At 41.0% G+C, this 19,246-nt stretch overlaps 1 protein-coding gene across 5 annotated transcripts in view; it reads left to right on the forward strand.

Moving 5' to 3' along the window:
• The window catches only part of ZNF521 (zinc finger protein 521), a 290,644-nt gene extending 272,384 nt beyond the window's left edge, over positions 1–18,260 (forward strand). For all 5 annotated transcript variants that reach the window (XM_032152612.2, XM_032152610.2, XM_058438547.1 and 2 more), the window contains one exon: positions 17,442–18,260. In XM_032152612.2, coding sequence (XP_032008503.1) covers positions 17,442–17,471 — 30 coding nt within the window. In that variant the 3' untranslated portion in view covers positions 17,472–18,260. The remainder of the gene's footprint in view (positions 1–17,441) is intronic.
• The last annotated feature ends 986 nt before the right edge of the window (positions 18,261–19,246 follow it).

The following is a 19,246-nucleotide window of genomic DNA, read 5'->3' on the forward strand; positions in this document are numbered from 1 at the left end:
CTCCTGGCTGGCAGAAGACCATCCTTCATTGGAAACCCAAAGCGCCCATAAAAGACTTCCTTTTCCACATTGCCAAAACTTAATTTTATAATTGTCTGACTTACACCACTGGGCACATCTGCTAAGCTTGTGTGCCTTCTAGACATATAAAAGGCTACTGTGATACCATTAAATATCAGCAGTGTGCTTTGCTGTGCTTTGAGTTTATAAGGGTGAAAGGTGATTGTGCAGGAAAATGGAACAGTATATTTGCTGTGAGACAGGCACCAAGACTTCACTCCCATACTCAGTTATAATTCATGACAGTACTGGTGGGAAGCCCTTATCCCTCTGTGGAGTTAATGCATCTCCACTGAAGCCTGCTGAGAGCACCCTGCGTCCCCCCCACCATCTGTGCACTCACTTCTAGCTCTCTCCTCTCTTTCACTCTCTCTCTCTCTCTCCTTTTTCCTGAGATCTCTTGGTGTTAGTATAGTCAGACTGCTACTGAATTGTAAAAGTGGTTCTCCAAAGCAGAATTGTCATTTAACTAGGGGAAGAGCTGGGGAGAATGTTATTACAGCATTGTTTAATGTCTCATTTAGAAAATGTCGATTAGAAATTAGACAGAGAAGCAGCAATGCCTTAAACCCGTCGCTGACTCTGAGAGCCGAGGCTGTGCTGCTATCATCGATTAGTAAGAGGTACCCATGGCCTGAGCGTGGATGGAGGCCAGAGACACAAAACAAGGTGTGCATCACAACCCAAACTAACCAACCCTGTGCTGAACCTGAGTTCAGTGTCCTGGAAGTCGAACTTGAGTGAGACCAAGGTCCTGAGAACTGCTTGCCCACTCTGTCCATTGGCCTGGGCCAGCCAGTGGCATGAGCGCCAATCCAGACCCCACACGCTGGCCCCATCTGCCATGCGATGCCACCCACTCTGAGGACCAGAACTAATTGCCTTGGAGCTACCCAAGTCTCAGTTCAAAATGATCAAACCCCTGTACAGAACTTCACTTAAAAGAGCAGTGGTGATTTGTGCGATGCAAGCCACAGTCTAAAGTGAAAGAAGCCAAGATGGTCAGAGGGTCACAGAAATAGGTGGTTTGTTCCCACTCTCCCACCTCCCCCGCCCTCTGCACTCCCACATTTTTGCTGGGAGCCCAGAAGGTGATGGGACATGCAGAGGGCGTGTGCTGAAACAAAGGATGAAACTGCACCTTGTTCATAGCTGACCCAAGATTAATTTGCAACGTTTCATAGTATGTGTTCTTGCCATACTCCATTGTTAGTACTCCTTTTAAAAGATAAATCAAATCCGGGTCTGAAATACCAGTGTATGCATTTAACAGATGTGATGCCATAGGGGACCTACTGTGTTATAAGCTGCAGAAATGGCCTTTTTATGCCTTAGAATCCACTTATTCCAAAGAGGCTTTAGAACTGCTGCGGCGGGGTGAGAGGTCGTGCATTAAGACAGCAGCACCCACGCGTAATTCCGCCTCGCGTGTAGTTGGCTCACGGTCTCATTCTGACGTTTGGGTGGCATTTGTCACATCGTCTCGTTCATCCTCCAAAGGAAAAGTAGGGCAAGAATGGCCGTGTTCACTGTCCAGGTTTTCTTGGGTGAAAGATCACTTTGAGATGACACAGCTGAGTAGTCAGCCTGAAATCCTGGTTGGTATTTTATTAATTTTGCACCAAGATAAATCCTGAAATTCTGACAAACTCCATGACAGGTGAAATTCCTTCTTGCAGAATCTGCGCAGCAAGAGGCTGCTCATTTCGTTCTGTTCCGAGGCAGGCAACAGGAGGGCAGCTTTATAATCAGCCCTCAAAGGACCCCCAGCCGCCCCAGAGTCTCAGGCTGATTGAATAACTCCTGGGCCTCTTCCCCTAGGCCTCCATCAGCGGGGGTCCTGTGGAAAGCAATCTCCCGCAGACTGGCACTGAAGTGAGCTTTAAACCACCATTTTCTGCTCTCCAGAGGAGCCCGGAGTACTAAAAGATAGATGGACTGCAGATATTTTATGAGAAACTGTCAGAAGAAGAGCAGAGTAAATGTTTTTTTTTTCTTCTTCTTTGAGTCACACACTACATCACTGTTGAATTTCTCCCAGAATCTTTTACATTTCAAGTGAGAAATTAATTGGTTGCTAACCTTTAATTCCCCCCTCCCTCTTCTTCGTTGTCTTCCTCCTTTTTTTTTTTCTTAAATATTCACACAGAGGCCCTCTGCTTAACCACAGTTGCAGAAAATCAGTACCATTTGCAATGAAATATTTATAATGACAGAATGAAAAATTGGATTCATTTTCTGGACTGTAGCCGAACAGTCTGCAACTTTGGTGCGGCATTGTTTAGCATCTCTCATTCCTCCCTTTCATTGGCGTCGTTTTCAGAAACATAACGCATGGACGTTCACCTATGCTTTGGAGGGATGCCTACCAAAACACAGGGCCTGTTTTTACTCTTAAAAGAGAGGAGAAAGGCACATGTTTGTGTTGTGCTGCTATGTGGGGGGCACGCGGATGTGGCCCATAAAAAGGTAGAGAGATCGTGAACTCTGTCAAAAGGAAGGGCGTGCTTGCTCTGTAGGGAAGAGCTGGGAGAAGTTTATAAGGAATACAGGAGACAGTCTGGCCTCGACTTTGTAGCAGAGCACAAATAGCAATCAGCATGCCATCGTATCTTGGGGCAGATTTATAAGGGGAACGGGAAGGCAGAACGGAGGTGTGTAAATACACGTTGAATATCATAGCTCACGTTCTTTCGTCCCCTCAGTGTTTGCTGTGTAGGCTTTCCTGCCATGTGACCCTTGTATTCAGAGCTGCCTCCTAACGAGGGCTGATTATTGCATTTTTTAAGAGATAAGAGATGAAAGGATTTTGCTAGGACAGCCCAGTGTTGTATTTTAAACAAGTCTGCCTCACAAGTGCGAGAGCCACAACAATACACTGACTCTTATTACAGGGCTGGGTTGGATTTGTAGCAGGTTGCCTAGGCAGTACATTTGGGTCTAGCCAATAAGTTTGTACTCACTACTCCACAGACAGGCCCAAAGAGCCTGCCTGTTTCTTCTCCTTCTGTTGGAATAGAACAAGGGATTATACCCTATAAGGGGGCCATCCCAGCCTTCCATCCCAGGCCTCTGTGTCAACTTTTCTTTGTCCTTTTTGGAACACTGGATTTAATTAGTTTTAGTGTTGTTTTATTTTGATGGTTTTTCAAAAGTGAAAATAGTTCCAAGTAGATTCAAGCGTCAATACAAATAGCCTCAAATTCCAATTTTGGAGGTTTCCTTCACTGAATTTGCATCATGCATTGCCAACTCCACAAGATCAATAATCCATATTTTATTATATAATAAAGGCTGCCTGTAAGTGAATTGGCTCATTCATTCCATCTGATTAGCCCGATCATATTCATGGAGAGAAAAAAGAATACAAACTTACCTTCACCAATATATTGCATTATTTGGATATAAAAAGCTTCCAGCACTATAAAACAATTGCATAAAGATAAGAGATAATTCATTTCAATATTTGTTTACCCTAAGAAGAATATGACTCCTATCATCCTGCAATTTTTGGTGACAACTTTAAGTTTCACATCCATTGCGTGGAACTGGTCTCCGGTCAGCCTGGTCTGAGCACCCTATAAATAGCTCTTTCTTCAAACCAGCAGCAAGAATCCCACTCCGAAATTCTGAAAAACAACTGGGATAAACAGTCTTTTTCTTTTATAACCCTTGGAGAGATTCACCTTTTACTTACCCTAAGGCCATTTCCTCTTATTCATCCACAGATTACCATTTTCAAGGTTTTTGAACACTCACTGTGTTCTCTGAAGCAAAATCTTAGCACAGATTTGTGCCCACTAAGGTGATGAGAAACACTGAGCAGGAAAGGAGTGGTTCATTACTGGGATCTCTCAAGATCATGATGCTTAGTTTAACTTGTGGGTGACACATACTTTCTCAGAGACTTGGAGTTTTTATACAGGCTTCCAGATTTGTCGTTTCATTGCATTCCAAAAAAAATTGATTTTGAGAAATATGCTGACAGTTCAGCATGAAATGATGTGTGTTCTGACACACACTGCATTGTAGCTTAGGAATCTATCCTGAAGTAATTTTTCTGTAGCGTTTCTATGACTCTGATTCAGGGGAGAAAAAGAAGTTTCCTTTAAAGCATATGTTTTAGGATGCGACAATAACTTTTCTCCTGCACCGTGCGTGGATTCAGTAGACTGTTTCCACTTAACCCTTATTATTGTTTTCTTTCTTGAGTGCCAGGGTTAAGGAGAAGAAATTTTTTCTTCCATTAGTTTTTCAACAACTTAGGTGAGTCTGAAATATATACCCAAGTAAATGGGAACTGTAATAGTGGTGTGTTCAGAATCAATCTCCTCTGCAGACCAGGCAAGGAACATTGAATAGCGTTCATTTATGTACTGCCAGATGTATTTCTGCATGTGACTGGGCTCGCCAAACCGCTTTGAATGATTTTCAGTGTTATTAAGCAGACTCACAGGAGCAACGGGACTCGTGACAGAAGTAAAGAGCCCGGTGGCAGGAGTCATTGGTGAAGGAAAGTTGCACGGAAAGAGAAGCACCACAATGCAGACTCTATTTTAATATCTGAGCTAACAACTCTCTGGGAATATTTCTCTTCCTCTTGTCCAGCTCCTTCTGTGTTGTGGCTGGTTTGCATTTGTGTTTGAAGTGCCAGGCGGTTTAATGAAGTTATTCTTTTATAAATTTTGCAACACTGAAGCAAGCATGAGGGCTTTAAATTAGAATAAGTGCCACTTCTGTATGTGGCAGGTTCCTTTGAGGACTGATTAGAATGAGGCCTCCCGTTGCCTGGCCCTTTATGCATGGCAGTGTTGCTGTGTGTTCTTGTTTACGGCTCACCTTTGAATTTGCATGAGTTTGCACCATGCCTGCCGCCTGGCCCTCTGTTAGTCAAGACTGTCTTTCTTTCAGGATCATGTTAAATACTTCATTTTAAAGAGATTTTTTAAATTATATTGCTTTATTGTAATGAATTAAAATTAACTTGGAGTAGCAAATTATTTAAGGATGTGAGGGTTATAGATTACTCTCACCATAGCTACAGCACATCTCTGTGTGGAGGAATTAAAGGGTTCTCTTTCCAGTAGCTCTGTGCACCATAAGGGACGAGGAAACTGTCCCACAGAGACCCTAGAAGTAAAGCCAGAAAAGGTGCCCAGGAAGTGAGAGGAGAATGGGAACTTCACGTGTGGGTCTGAAGCAAATAGAAGCTCTTCTTGGCAGGGCAGAGAGTGGGGGCAGCTCTGCCATTTTAAGATCTTGAAGAGTATAAGAATGGGAAATCGTGGACAAGAAAGAATAAAAATACATCTTAAGAACAGGTTTAATAGAGAATAGGAAATGCACCCAACCATTCCTGACTTCTTTGTGCCTGTATGAACTTGCTAATAAACTGGGATGATTTTAGGGGGTGGGGAGGGATCGTTAAAGAAAGAGACCTGAAACTTTCAACAATACACAATAACATACAGGGAAAAGAGAAAGTAAAGCAAGCACACAGGCAAAAAGGAAAAAGCACCAAACTTGAGTATGAAATGTTTTCTCTTCTCCAAACTCGGGATTTTTATTTAAAGTAGGGGATAACCAAACAGAATTGGGCCTGTGAAATACTTGCATTTTTAAAGGGCTTGCTTAGATCTTCAAACAAGAGTTACTTGGGGCTCCTTCTAATTGCATTCTCCAGCAGGAATAAGTCCCCAGAGAGACAGAAAGATCAAAGGCAAACACCAGGAATTTTACCTGTAGAAGCAATGCACGTATGTAACTTTTTTTTTTGCCATGCGCAACACTCGCTTAGGCATGGAAATGGACATGCGCACATGTGTATTCCCGTGCGCGTGCACACACGCACCTACACACACGCGCGCGTGCACACATGCACACACACAAACACATACACACGCGCACAGACACGCACACACACATGCACCCACACGCACGCACGCACACACACCTCTCAGGAGGTGGCTCATAATTAACACAGTTTATCTAAATTAATACATTGTCCTTTCACAGTTTTATTTTTATGTATCTTTACCAAAGCATATGCAATAGTAGACAAGCTTTTTTTTTTTTTTTTCTCTTATGGTGGGGAAAGATGTTTTTCTGTTATTCTTAATGATTTATAACATGTTTGACTTACTCTTAATGTGAGTTTACCTCCTAGGGAGTGTGGCAGTGTTTTTAATAAAAGAAATAATACACTACAAGGAAGTGGCATTTCTTTTGCTTTTTGCCCAAGTTCAATAAACTATTTTTCATAATTATTGGAATTTGGTTGAAGGGAATCCGTGTTCCTATCAAGTGGAAAAGTAGAAAGAGTCTTGGCTCCCTCCTTCTTCCTACAAAGGTTACCCTTTGAATATAAATTACAACGCCCTGTGCTTCTCCCATTCTAATCAGATGACCTTTTGAATCTGGTGGACCAGAGTTTAAATCCTAAGCCTGCCAGTCAGTTTTTAAATCAATGCCCTGCTCCACCATCTTTCAGTGTATAACTAAATTTCAATAGATTTCAAACACGGAAGTGAAGTAAATGATGCCAGTGGAATCTTGCAGCTGACTGCAAAACAGCCAAACTTAACTCTGAGATCTTGGCCAAGTGATATGATTATAGTTAATTTCGCTAACTAAATTCTCTTCAAAAACCTTCCGGGATTCAAAATCTAAGAGAAAAGGGAGGAGTTGGAATTTTGCAATGTTTGTAAGAGGACATTTCTGAGCAATTATCAATTTAAGCTTCCATTATTTGCCGCTAATTACTACACAAGGCTGTTAAATATTTAGCAGAAGTTTGTTTAATTGCGTTTGACTGGGAAGGGGATGCTTGAATATAGCTTCAGCAGCAAGAGTTGGTTGTGTGCACCGAGAGCTGGCAGAGAGGAAATTTGTATTCGCCCAAGATGAACACATTACAGTGTCAGACAAGCCTTCTTTTTTCTTCCTTCCAAAGATTTATTTATCTTTAAGGTATCTAAAATTAGAGCACGAAGAAGGGGCACTGTTCATGGATGTAAAATTGGAAGGAGGTCATTCTTAACCTTGTTTACAGATGTTCTAGTTTAGAAAGCGCCAGTGTGATAAATTAAACATTACAGGGGAAAAAATTAAAGCTTAGCAACAACTGGCACATGGACACATCTGTCTGTGAAGCACTGACTTAATCCCTGAATATCTTATTAGACAGTATTGCCTATCAAAGCCTTCTGTCCCACAGTATGCTGGAATCCTGCAATTCCAGAATCTTGAGTGAAATCTTTACACTCTCCCTCTCACTGGTGCTGGCTTTATATAGTTTGATTTAAATTTTCTGCTGGCTTCTTGCATGGAAACAGACAGCTCAATTCATTGTTTTCTTTTAAAAATAAACGTCGTACTCTTTAATATATTTCCCAGTGGCCATTTTGCTCTTTTTAGCGTGTTCTTCCCATTCGGCACCTTTTTCCCCCACTCTCAATGTAGTAGATAGTGCACGCTATTGTCAGTTGCAAAGAGGGAAATTTTCAAGCTTGTCAGGTATGCACAACAGATAGGAGTCAGCTTGCAACTAAAATTTTACTACTGTTTTTAAGTTCTTAATGGAAAATGGGATTGCCACGATGTTAACATTTCCCATGTATGACGTCACAGTAGAATTTGTCCTTTGGAAGCTGGTGGACTAAAGGGCTTGTTTTATATCTCCAAAATGTTTGTCAAAATACTAGGAATTGTTCCATGTTAGCAACTAGGACTTAGCATTATTTAAATAATTAGTCTTTGCTCAGGCTTCTGAAGACTCACATTAGACTAAAGCCAAACTGGGTATTCTTGGTGCATGGTAACTGCCATGGGCTTTTCCAGCTCGTTTGATATTGCAGAAAATAGCAAAATGTAGTGAAAATAGGCCCTTTTTGAACTGACTCCCTACCTCCCTGCACAGCCAGACATATCTGCAGCTCCACCAGATGCTTCAGCTCCTACACAGTTCCTGCCCTCTGCCCTCTGCCCTCTGCCCCCTGGGTTCTCAGCTTTTCTGCTGCTCTTCCCTCTACTTCAGGGGCCATTCTCCCTTTTCACCTCTGCCTCCTCATCTCTCCCACACCAGGCATGTGTAACTCCTCCAAGAACAAAGCCTCTCACATAAGGTGAAGGGCCCTTCCTCTGTGTCTTAGAGCACCTTGTGTCTCCAGATAGAAGGTTTGGGCTATGGCAATGAGTGTCCTTTATCTGTACAGCTGGCCCAGCCGTGGGACTAACTCTAAGACCTTGAGTGTTGGCTTCAACCCTCTGGGACTTAATTTTCTCATCTATAAAATAAGATGCTGGACCAGATGCTGCTAAGTACCACCCCCAACCCCCAGCTCTGAAACCAATTTTTTCTTTCCCTGCGGTATTACTTACAGGTGTAGTTGATTCACCTGCCATTGAGTCTAGACCAACAAATTGAGGATGATGGCTCTGTAGTTCTTTCAAAGTATATAGTTTCTTCCATTCCCCAAATACTGATTTCCAGAGTTTAATATTTGAGTACCTTTAAACATTATTAGATTGCAAATATCCCTAAAGCAGCATTGGTTGATTGCCACTAAAACGTAACATCTTTGTTCATTGATGGTACATGGATGGTCTTGATAAGTCACTGAAAGAATGAACACTTCTGGAAATACTTGGCTGTTTACATAAACAATGCCATTATATATCTCGGAAGAATTCTTTCTACAGTTTCTGTACACTTGCCCACGTTCACCCATTGACTACATTTTACTGCAGTACAGTATATATTTACTGCAGTACAGTCTCATGTGGTATATGTGTCCCTTTACAATTCTTTTTAAGATGGGGAAGATACCATCTTAGAATGAAGACAAAGTAGCATACTCAAGCATGGTATAGCAAGCTCAATGTGTTTTCAATACAAAGTAAATTCAAAACAATTATATACCTTCCTTATAACCACCTGTTCCTGTATCTGACCTCTAATTTAAGCCTGTCGATAACAAGACAGGTCATTAACAAGACCTCCTCATTACAGTTATTTAACACACCTCATAGACCACCATTTCTTCTTCCCCTTTAGGTCAGTTCCTCCCTGCACATTCTTCAAAACTCTTAAATTCAGAACTCTCCTTATTTTCCAGCTTTCATTTATTCGTGCACAAGTGTTTTTCAAACAGTATAAGGCAGTGTTCCTCAATATCTCCCTGGTGGGAGAGATGCTTCCCAACAAGAGATATGCGACAGTGTCAGGGGACATTTCTGCTTGTCACAACTGGGAAGATGCCACTAGCATGTTGGCAGTAGTGGCTGAAGATGCTGCTAAACATCCTACAATGCCCAGGACAACCCCCTGCAACAAAGAATTGTCCAGCTCCAAACGTCAGTAGTGCTGAGGCTGGGAAACCCTGCTTGTGTAAGGCAAGCCCCACTAGCCTTCTAAAATCTATTTTCAGTCTCCTCTCTGGAACCAAGCAAGTGAATGGGATGTGTTTTATATAATGACTGAGAAATGGTGTACTGGATGGTCTTCTAGGTTGCTTTGGATGAGATGGATGAACTTTATACTATAGGTACATGGTCTAGTGTTTGGAACGTAAACTCATCAACATGCCAGTGTCCTCATCCTTCAGGATTATCTCAGATCACCCTTTTTCTGGACGTAGTTAGCACAAATGTCCAGAGAACAACAACAAAAATATCCTTCAGTGAGGTTTATTAGAATGTGAAATTGTTTCCTATGGGAGGTATGATAGCAACTTCATTGCCAGAATCATTCAAAACTGGCCTAGGGTGTAAACTTTATCAAACAAGTATGTTCCTACAAGGGGACAAACTAAATGCCCTAATAGTCCTTTTCCTTCTTTAATATCTTGTATTCTTCTGATCACTTCTGATGATGCCATTTCACCTTTTGCTTTAATATAGCTTAGTGTCATCCAGAAAATGCTTTGAGATGTCAGACCAAGCCCATGTGAACTGTTAAATGTCAAAAGAAAATGCATCAGTGTCTCTGTAAGTTCATGGAGATGACATTACCATATGAAAAAATAAAAAGGGAAATTCTGTCAGTGCAAACATGATCATAAATGCAACATTCATGGCATTAAAGAGAGGGGCAAAAGCATACATGACAGTTTGGAAATGCCATTGCTATGTCATAATAAAAGAGTAGAACTTCATTCTAGCAGATTCTACAAATGTAAAGATTGTGAGTCAACTTCCCTGGCTAAGAAAATCCACTATGCATATGTCTTTTCAATTCTCATAGCACTTAGGGAAAATATTGTATATTTGTCCTTTAAAAAATATGCATTGAACTATAGCGTAGCTCACAAAAATGCAATATCCACAGATATGGTCCTGATATAGGATACCTAACCTACCAGATAGGTTTACCTGGTAAGGTCCATAAAAACACAATTACCCCAGATTTCCCCAGCCAGGAATTATATAGTTGTGGGCAGTAGAAACTTTGGGGTGGGCAAAGTGGGGTACTTGAGGGTGATTTTGGTCTTCAGTGTAATTTTTAGAACATTCCTAATGGTACTCCCAGAGCCGTAGCAATTTACTTTTAATCAGTTGAAAATTATGAGTACTTTTGTAATTGTGTGGACTTTGAAAATGTTAATTTATTAACATTCACATCCTGTTAACCTTATTAAGATGCTTAAAGGTCACCCTTTGCCATTGTGACTATTTTTTCTCTTAACGTTCAGGGGAAATAACCCAGGATCCTGTCATCATTAGCTGTATACACTTTTAAAACTATTTTACTAGCATAAGAAGTTGGGAATGAAAAGGAGAGAGGGTGGAAATGTAAAAATCTTGATTAGAAAGTATAATTTAATAGAACATGTATTGAACCAAATGTATTGATTAATGTAGAAGATATAGTACTTATATTGATTTGAACCAGAGATTTAGTACTAAAAGCTCTAAGCCAAAAAGCTGTTGCAGATTGCTACAAAAGTCAGTTTAATGCTGTCCTTGAGAATGCCTTCACAAAGAAATTCTTCTAATGTTTGAGGACTAGGTAGAATGCGGTATATGTCAGTCTGATCCCGGAGGGTTTTATTTTGTACTCTAATAGCTGTTACGAGCCTACATTATATCCAAGGAGTAATTTTCCTTAGGGGTGCCCAGCTCGCTTTGTGTCAATATTCTAGCATTTTAAGTCACGTACAGTATATGCTTCTGGGAACGGGGAAGGAGCCAGCCAGACTCATAATGGTCTGCATTCATTAATAAAGGCAGAAGCTTCTGTCCCTCCATTGCCCACTACAGGGATGCCTCTTTGGCCTTCAGGGACCCGTACAGACACATTTAAAGAAAGCTTTATTTTGAGTGGGCAGGAGATGAAATGGAGGACTTGCAGGCATTTCCTAAGTCAGCTATATGCCCGAGCACAGGGGTGACCTTAATGGGTCAAAGAAGAATGCAGGTCAAAAGACTTATTATCCAGCCTGTTGGAAACCAATTGCTTTTGTTTAAAAAAAATAAAAAATGAAAAAAAGCAATAGTGCTTAAAGGTGGACGGTAATGTAGAATTCTGTTTGCAGCCTGTAACTGCACGGCTCTATGTGAACTGGAATATACTTCCAGAAAAATAAGAGCATACCGATTATCCTCAGTGTTTATGGATAAAGGTCCAACCCAAGTGATAAAAGGAAGGGTAATATAATTAGTTAATCAGTGATGATTGATTACGGATGTTTGTGTTCTTCAACTAAAGAAAAAACAACACGCTGCCATGGTGCTGTCACCATCTGTTGAAAGAAACAGCCACGTTTAATCTTTATATTTCTTTATTTCTTCCCGCCTTGCATTGTTTCTGAGCCACAATTGCCTACTATTTCATCTAGTTAGAAAACATCTTATTTAAATTAAATACAACTGCAGTTTAAATTCGGGTTTCTAATGGCACAGTGAATTAGTGGAAAGCTTGTTATTTTTTTTTCATTCCTTTTTAAAATAGCATGCTGGCTCTTTTACTTAGTTTTAAAAGCTTGTCAGAATTTGTTTGAAACAAAAGGCTATAAATAAACAAGTCATGGTAAAAATGATTAACATCTTTGAATCAACAGATTTCACAAAACTTCCATTCAAATGCCATTTTTGTTTTTATGACCATTGATACGTAACATTTTGCCGATGCCAACAGAGTGTTACAAAGCACAGACGAGACATGGTCTCTGCCAAAGAATTAGAAAAGTGAAGGCAATCTCTGGGCATAAGTTTTGGGGTTGGGAATTTAATTTTTCAACTCTAGGAAGATAGGTTCCCCCTGGCTTTCCTCTAAAGCTGAATTTCATCATTGATATAGGTGCAAAAATTCAAATTTACATCAAGATTGCAGGAAAATGGAATGTCTTTAGCTAAGGTGAACAGTTTCAAAGGATCATGGATTTTTATTTTTACTTAAAAATATTTTTCTTGGATTGCATTTTAAATAGGATTAAACTGTTTGACCAGCAAATGTGGTCAGCTCTCAGAAAAAAGGAGGCTGAATTAATCATTTGTTAGAGTGCCAAGCCCAAAATGAGAATTCCAGTCTTGTAAAATGAAAGGCATCTCATATTTAAAAAGAAATACATAGTGCTAGAAGGGAATTTTTAAGGCCCTCATCTGTTTTTTAGCTTTCTAAGTTTAATTTCACATTTATAGAGAAAAAAAATACATACAGCACACTCCTTCCAAATGGGGCCCTTTACAGTAAAGAAAGTGTTTTTGAAACCTCGCTATTAAGGTATCATACCTAGATGGATCTTCTTTTAAGCTTTAAGGTATGTTGTGGATTTGATTTTTTTTAACACAAACCCCCCTCGTGTAAAACAACTGTTCATAACTGGGATTAATGGTTTGCAATTTTCAGTTACTTAGACATGGGGTCTCCAGGAGATGGCTTTTTGCAGAGTAGAATATGGCTCTCGGTGGGATTACAGAAGTTTTCTTCTCTTCCTACTTCCTTTTCTGTCTTCACCCCCCACCTCCACCGATGTTGCACTGATGTTCTTCTCGATTATGTAAAACACTTTCTCTTCATTGGAACAGATATTTTTTCTCATAACCTGTCATTGCATTAAAGTACTTTAGGGACTGTGAATTGCTGTGTAAAATTGGTGAGATTACCCACTGCTTTGTTCTAGTGTAGTGGTTTCCTCTGGACCTAAAGAGCTGAAAACTCTTGCACAGAGAGAAGGCTGCTTGTGGATGGCCTGGCAGCATTTTTCTGCTTTCTGCTCATATGCATTTGTGTCCTTGCTGTCTCAGGACTGGTTCTGTGGTGTGGCAAGTAGCCAGCGGGAGAGCAAACTGGGCCTCAGAGCCTACCCTCTCTTTGTTTGGCGCTTCTGCTGTCTACTTTTTTACCCTTCCCACTTGCCTCTTGTCTCCCTTTCTAAAGAAATAATGTCTATGAGCATCAGAAAACACAAAAAACACTGAGTGCTCCCATGAAGCAACTTCTTGTTTTTCTAGTCAGAGAATCTTTAGTCAAGACCAGAGACTAGGACTTCGCATCTGTTCTCACCAACACCTAAAAGCCAACTGAATAAACTGTGGCTCAGATATTCCATTCCTTCCCCCAGAAAATGAAATGAGGCCATTTGCATTTCCAGTGGACTTGAAATACTGCATGGGGGAGGAGAATAGACACATCCCCGGATCCTCAAAGGTGGCGAAGGCAAGCCCTTGAGGATGGAGCAGAATCCCATGGCGGGGTTGTTTCCAACACCAATATATCCATTGCCCAAGAAGCTCTAGGAACATGCTGCCTTCCACCATGAGCATCACTGCCAGTGGTGGACAGCCAGGCCTGGGGAGACCTTGCCATAGCTCTCTGTTGGGCTGGAGCAAAAAAGGGAAACCAAACAAAATGAGAATAAGAGACCTCCGTGGTCTGCAGGCATCTCCACACCAAGAGGACTTCCGGCCCTTACATTTCTCCTGCCAGATTTCTTAGGTTGATATTACTTACATTGGGTTGCTTTATTTTTGAATTTCACAAGCCATACCCTTGTCCTTCTCACAAATGATTTATATTCCTCTCTCTTATATGCAAAACATAACTCCTTTATGAAACAACTTCAGTCTGTTGTAGTAAGTGATGTATGTGTATTTGTTCATGTCCTTGCACCTCTGAAGAGACTTGGATGGCTTTGGTTGAGGATGAAAGCATACAACACACAACCATTGCCAACTGTTATGGGCAGTTTGTTTTGGGTTCTTGTAGCATCTTGACATGAGCACATATAAAAACGCCAGGAAAATTGCACTGTGTACTCTTTTACTAACCCCTGGAATCCGATCACATGTGGATTGTCCATCATAAGCACTTAAACATTTGAAAATAATGTAATTAAACTGATTTTTTTTACTTTGATTTGATAAGAAGAAAAAAACACCCATCTTTCTGTCAGAGTCCTATCATTTAGGTAAATACAGGTTGAGTATTCCTTTTTTAAAATGCTTGGGACCAGAAGTGTCTTCAATTTCAGATTTTGGCATATTTGCATATACATAATGAGATGTCTTGGGGATGCAACCCAAGTCTAAACACAAAATTCATTTATATTTCTTATATACCTTATACACATAGCCCAAAGGTCATTTTACACAATATTTTCAATAATTTTGTGCATGAAACAAAGTTTCAGTACATTGAACCAGCAGAAAGTAAAGATGTCACTAGCTTAGTTACCTATATGCCATCATGTCAGTGCTCAAAAATTTCAGATTTTGGAGTATTTGGATTTTGGACTTTCCCATTTGGAGATGCTCAATCTGTATTATCATATCTTCTTGTACTTATTTGGTCATTCTTTTTGGACTTTTTAAAAATAAAAAACCTTTCTATAAACTTGACTCTGAGATAGCAAAACGTATAAGAAGGCTTAGATGTGATGTATTTTGAGTAATCAAACTTTTATTGTTTATAACCTTTCTGAACAGAATCATGTTGATTTTTAAGAAAATAGCAAAGTTTTTTGGTCTCATTAGTACTTTTATTACCCTTTCTGTCTACATGTTGGTGACAAGTACTTTTCAGAAGTATTAAAAATCAATATACAGATAAAAGAGCTGGCATAAAAAACAATTTGCTATTTCCTGTTTTCACTCTGAGGCTGGGACTATTAAGATATGTTTTAAATAAGGGAGAGTGAAATACTGTTCTCCATCATGATTTGTCATCCATCTTTTTCAAAAATGAGCTAAATTTGAAATGGAACAAGGAAGACCTCAGTCCTCTTCACAAGGCTCCCAGCCCCCTACTTCTGCACCCAGCCCCAGTTGGTTCTCAGCTGAACCTCTGGTCATTCAGTCTGTATTCAGGGAGCAGGCAGTTTGCTAGTTGCTGTAAAGGATGAAGAGATAACAAACATCTCTAAGATGAATCCCTCTGCTAACAATACTCCAATGGCTCCCTTAACCTACAAGACAGTCTGAGCTCTTTAGCAAGGTAGATAAGACAGCTCATATTCTTGCCCCAAACCAACTCCATCTTCACATCTCGTGAGTACTATTGATTGAGAACACTCCAGAAGAATTCAACCAATCTAAACAAGTTGCAGGTCTGCAAACTTACCTTGCATATTCCTGTTTCATTGCCCTGACCCATGTGGGTCCCTTGGCCTAGAGTGCCCTCCCTGTACTCTCTGCTCATGTTTCCGGCTGTCAGTGTGCTGGATCCACTGGGAACCCTTCCCCAGTGGCTAGGCAGGCTTAGGTGTAGCCGTGACATTTCTGTGTTCTTTTCTAATAGACTGCTTGCCATCTTGCTTTGCTTTTATGTGCCCACATGACCTTCTTTAGACTGTGAGCACTTTGAAGGCATGACAGCAAGGACTAAAAGCCAATCGAATAAACTGTGGCTCAATATTCCATTCCTTCCCCCAGAAAATGAAATGAGGCCATTTGTATTTCCAGTGGACTTGAAATACTGCGTGGGGGAGGAGAACAGACATCCCCCAGATCCTCAAAGGTGGCAAAGGCAAGCCCTTGAGGATGGAGCAGAATCCCATGGCGGGGTTGTTTCCAACACAAATATATCCATTGCCCAAGAAGCTCTAGGAACATGCTTCCTATGCCCTTCCTCTCCAGTATGCCCTTGCCTTGCCAGCCAGTCACTGAGATAGCCAAACCCTCTTTCCTGAGCACTGCAGTGCTGTGGCATGTGCCAGGTGCTGATGCACGTTTTCAATAGATGCTTATAGATAAATGAATAAATGAATGAACATCAGAATTATTGGCGTGGGTGAGAGCCAGGCCTACGAATAATCATGAGACAAGACCTAAGATGCATCCTATGTAAGCAGTATAAAGTGCAGCAGGAAATCAGAGAACGGAGAGATCAGTGTTAGATGGGGTGAGGATGGAAGTGGTGATATTTTGAGCTAGGCCCCAAGGTTGTAATAAGAAGGGATTGGGGTCAGGGGATACAGGTGAGTAGTGAGAGAACATGGCTCCAGGAAAACGCAGAGGAGGAGAGTGGAGATCAGACCATCTCCAGGCTTATGCTCCAAGCAAATATCCTGCAGATCTGTGACCATCCTCCAGGCCTGGTTCTGGAGCCTTCCCACCCGGCGTCCACCCTCAGGGCCTGGCTGGTGGTCCTGAGTTGCCCAGCAATCCCAGTTACCCTCTCACAATTTGGAAAGAGGGTGTTCACTTAGGGGACATGCTAACATAGATGAGCGGAGGCCATCAATATACAACACAAGCTGTATCAGCTGAGAAAGAGCATCGGGGACAGGGGAGACATGGCAGGCTACTGTAATCTGCTCCTGAGCCACGGTATGACCACAGCCCAAAGCCCACCCTCAGGAGGGGGGCTGCTCCCACTGTCCATCATCAGCCAGGTAACTCTTGCATTTCATACCCATATTCAGGGGCAGATAGAGTCCCTGTTGTCAAGATGTTACAGTCTCAGAGGGATTGGAACAGAGGCATATGTAACCAATGGAAATCATACACAGATACATAAAACTGTTAAAACAGTGCTACCTGCTCCTTGAACACTGGGTCCTATCTTAATAAGAAGAGATGATGGATGGTGAGAGGGTATTATAGAAAGGCATGGCAGAGGTGGAGAAAAGGCAATGTGCCAGCCAGCCATCTCACGTTAAGGAGGCTCCTGCCCTGGCCTCTCCTTCCCGGCCCTCATGGGTGGCAGCAGGTTCAGAAGATCTCTGGATCTGTTTCTCCCTGGGGAAGAAGCATTAGTTTTTTTTAGCATTAGAGGACATCCATGAGCACTATTCACCAGAGGGCAGAAACTCATTGTTCTGTTCAAGTAATTATGAATTAATTACATGTGTGTATGCTTGGTCTGATGAAAATGAAATCACTGAAGTTTTCCCTCTCTTCTTCTTCTTTTTTTTTTTTTTTTTTTTTTTTGTTATTTACAGAATCATACAATGACCCAACACAGCAGTTAGTGCAAGTACAGTCTCTCAAGGAGAATTGCTTTTGTGGCACAAAAAGGGAACATGTTTTACTCTTTGCACGAAACTTTCATTGTTAATGTATATTATTCAGAAACATTGTATTGTACCATAAAACTTGTATTATCAAACTGTTGGATGTTCATGTGTTTGAACTTTTGCGCACCGGATAGACCCCTTGTATATAAAGTGTTGCACATGTATTATGTCGTCTGATACTAAAATGGTCTTATAAAGACAAGTGGACTTGGGCCCTATTCAGGCAAGATTAAAAAAAAAAAAAGACGTATGACCAAAATGGCTTAAGATAAAGTATTTTTAAGGAAGAAATATTAAAAACAACTGTTATACATGAGACTATGGTTGGACTTCCTTTTCTTTACACTTAAGCCTAGAATTTCTCTTTTGGTATATCAGCGCTTAAATCCAAGACTATTTTTTATTGCTGAAGATTCTTGCAAACCATGAAGAGATGTTCTCACAGAACAGAACCCCACAGCTGGATAAGGCCCGTATATATATATATTTGTAAGCCTTGCAATGTGACAGGTAGCATCACTATATATGCAATAGTTGTTATGTAGACTGTCAAAGAATTTTTTTTTCCCTGGATACATTTGAAGCTTTGAGTGTTCAAGGTTTTCCTTAATGATTTCATGCAGCCAAATTCTTGAATCAGTTGAACTAACCTGTATGTTACTGTTACTAATGTTTACTCTGCGGTCTGAACCTGGAGATTACTGGAATTGTTTTCCAAGAGGAAATAAATTCAGTTTACCATTAGGTATGAGTGTATTTGTGTGTTTTCTTTCTCTAGTTACTACACCATTAAAAAAAATCTAATTGCCTGCACCCTTGGATATGAAATCTGCTCTTGAGCATATCACAGGCATTACCTCAATCATATTTAACCTTTTCACACTGGGCCAAATGCATCTGGAAGGATATTCATCACTCTTCATAGGGAAGGAATCAGACACAGTATCCTTCTACTCTGTTACATACTAACAGGTCACATTGTACTTGAGGATTCTGACATCACAGATGGATGTGATGGCTGTTTTCTGCATAATTTGCAGCCCAATTCATGTCATGCTGTGCAAATCTGAACTCAAAGTAGATGGCTGCAATTTGAGAGGCAGTTTGGCTTATGTGTACTTAAGAAGCAGCATTGTTCATTCAGAAGACAAAGCACAGAGCGAGGAGTCAGATGGTTGTTAGTTGTAGTTCTGGCACTGCCTCCCGATGGGAGTTCCTTCACCTCCCAGCCTTGGTTCCTCCAGCCCGGGAAGGTAAGAGAACCTGGTCATCAGCCTTCACCCAGGCATGGGGCATCTCTGGAAGGTTGCCTCCACTACAGCCTGCCATCCAACGGTGAATAAGTAGGAGCTCTAATTTCAGAGCATCTTTTTGTGTTTTGAAAGAAGAGAAGAATTGCTATGTGTAGCGTGAACCCTGATGTTCACATTTAGTCAAAATTGGTAAGTAAAGACCTGGTATTCATGGGCAACCTTCATGCAAACTATGCTGAAAATATTTAAGCCACTGTGAGTCTTTTGACCTCTTCTAAGCTCTGAGATCTTTGAACCTTAAACAAACAAGAATCCTCACAGCACTTTTTTGGTGGGGAACTAAAAGCAGGGACCAGTTGACTTTGTTGTGACCACATGTCACCAGGAGAACCATTGATGAAACCAAGATTACCAGCACCACAGTGCATAATCCCCATCCCACGGCTCTCAAGCCTTAACCTGTTCCAGGATCACCTA

Source organism: Hylobates moloch, unplaced genomic scaffold (genome assembly GCF_009828535.3).
Source record: "Hylobates moloch isolate HMO894 unplaced genomic scaffold, HMol_V3 SCAFFOLD_5, whole genome shotgun sequence".
Taxonomy (NCBI): Eukaryota; Metazoa; Chordata; class Mammalia; order Primates; family Hylobatidae; genus Hylobates; species Hylobates moloch.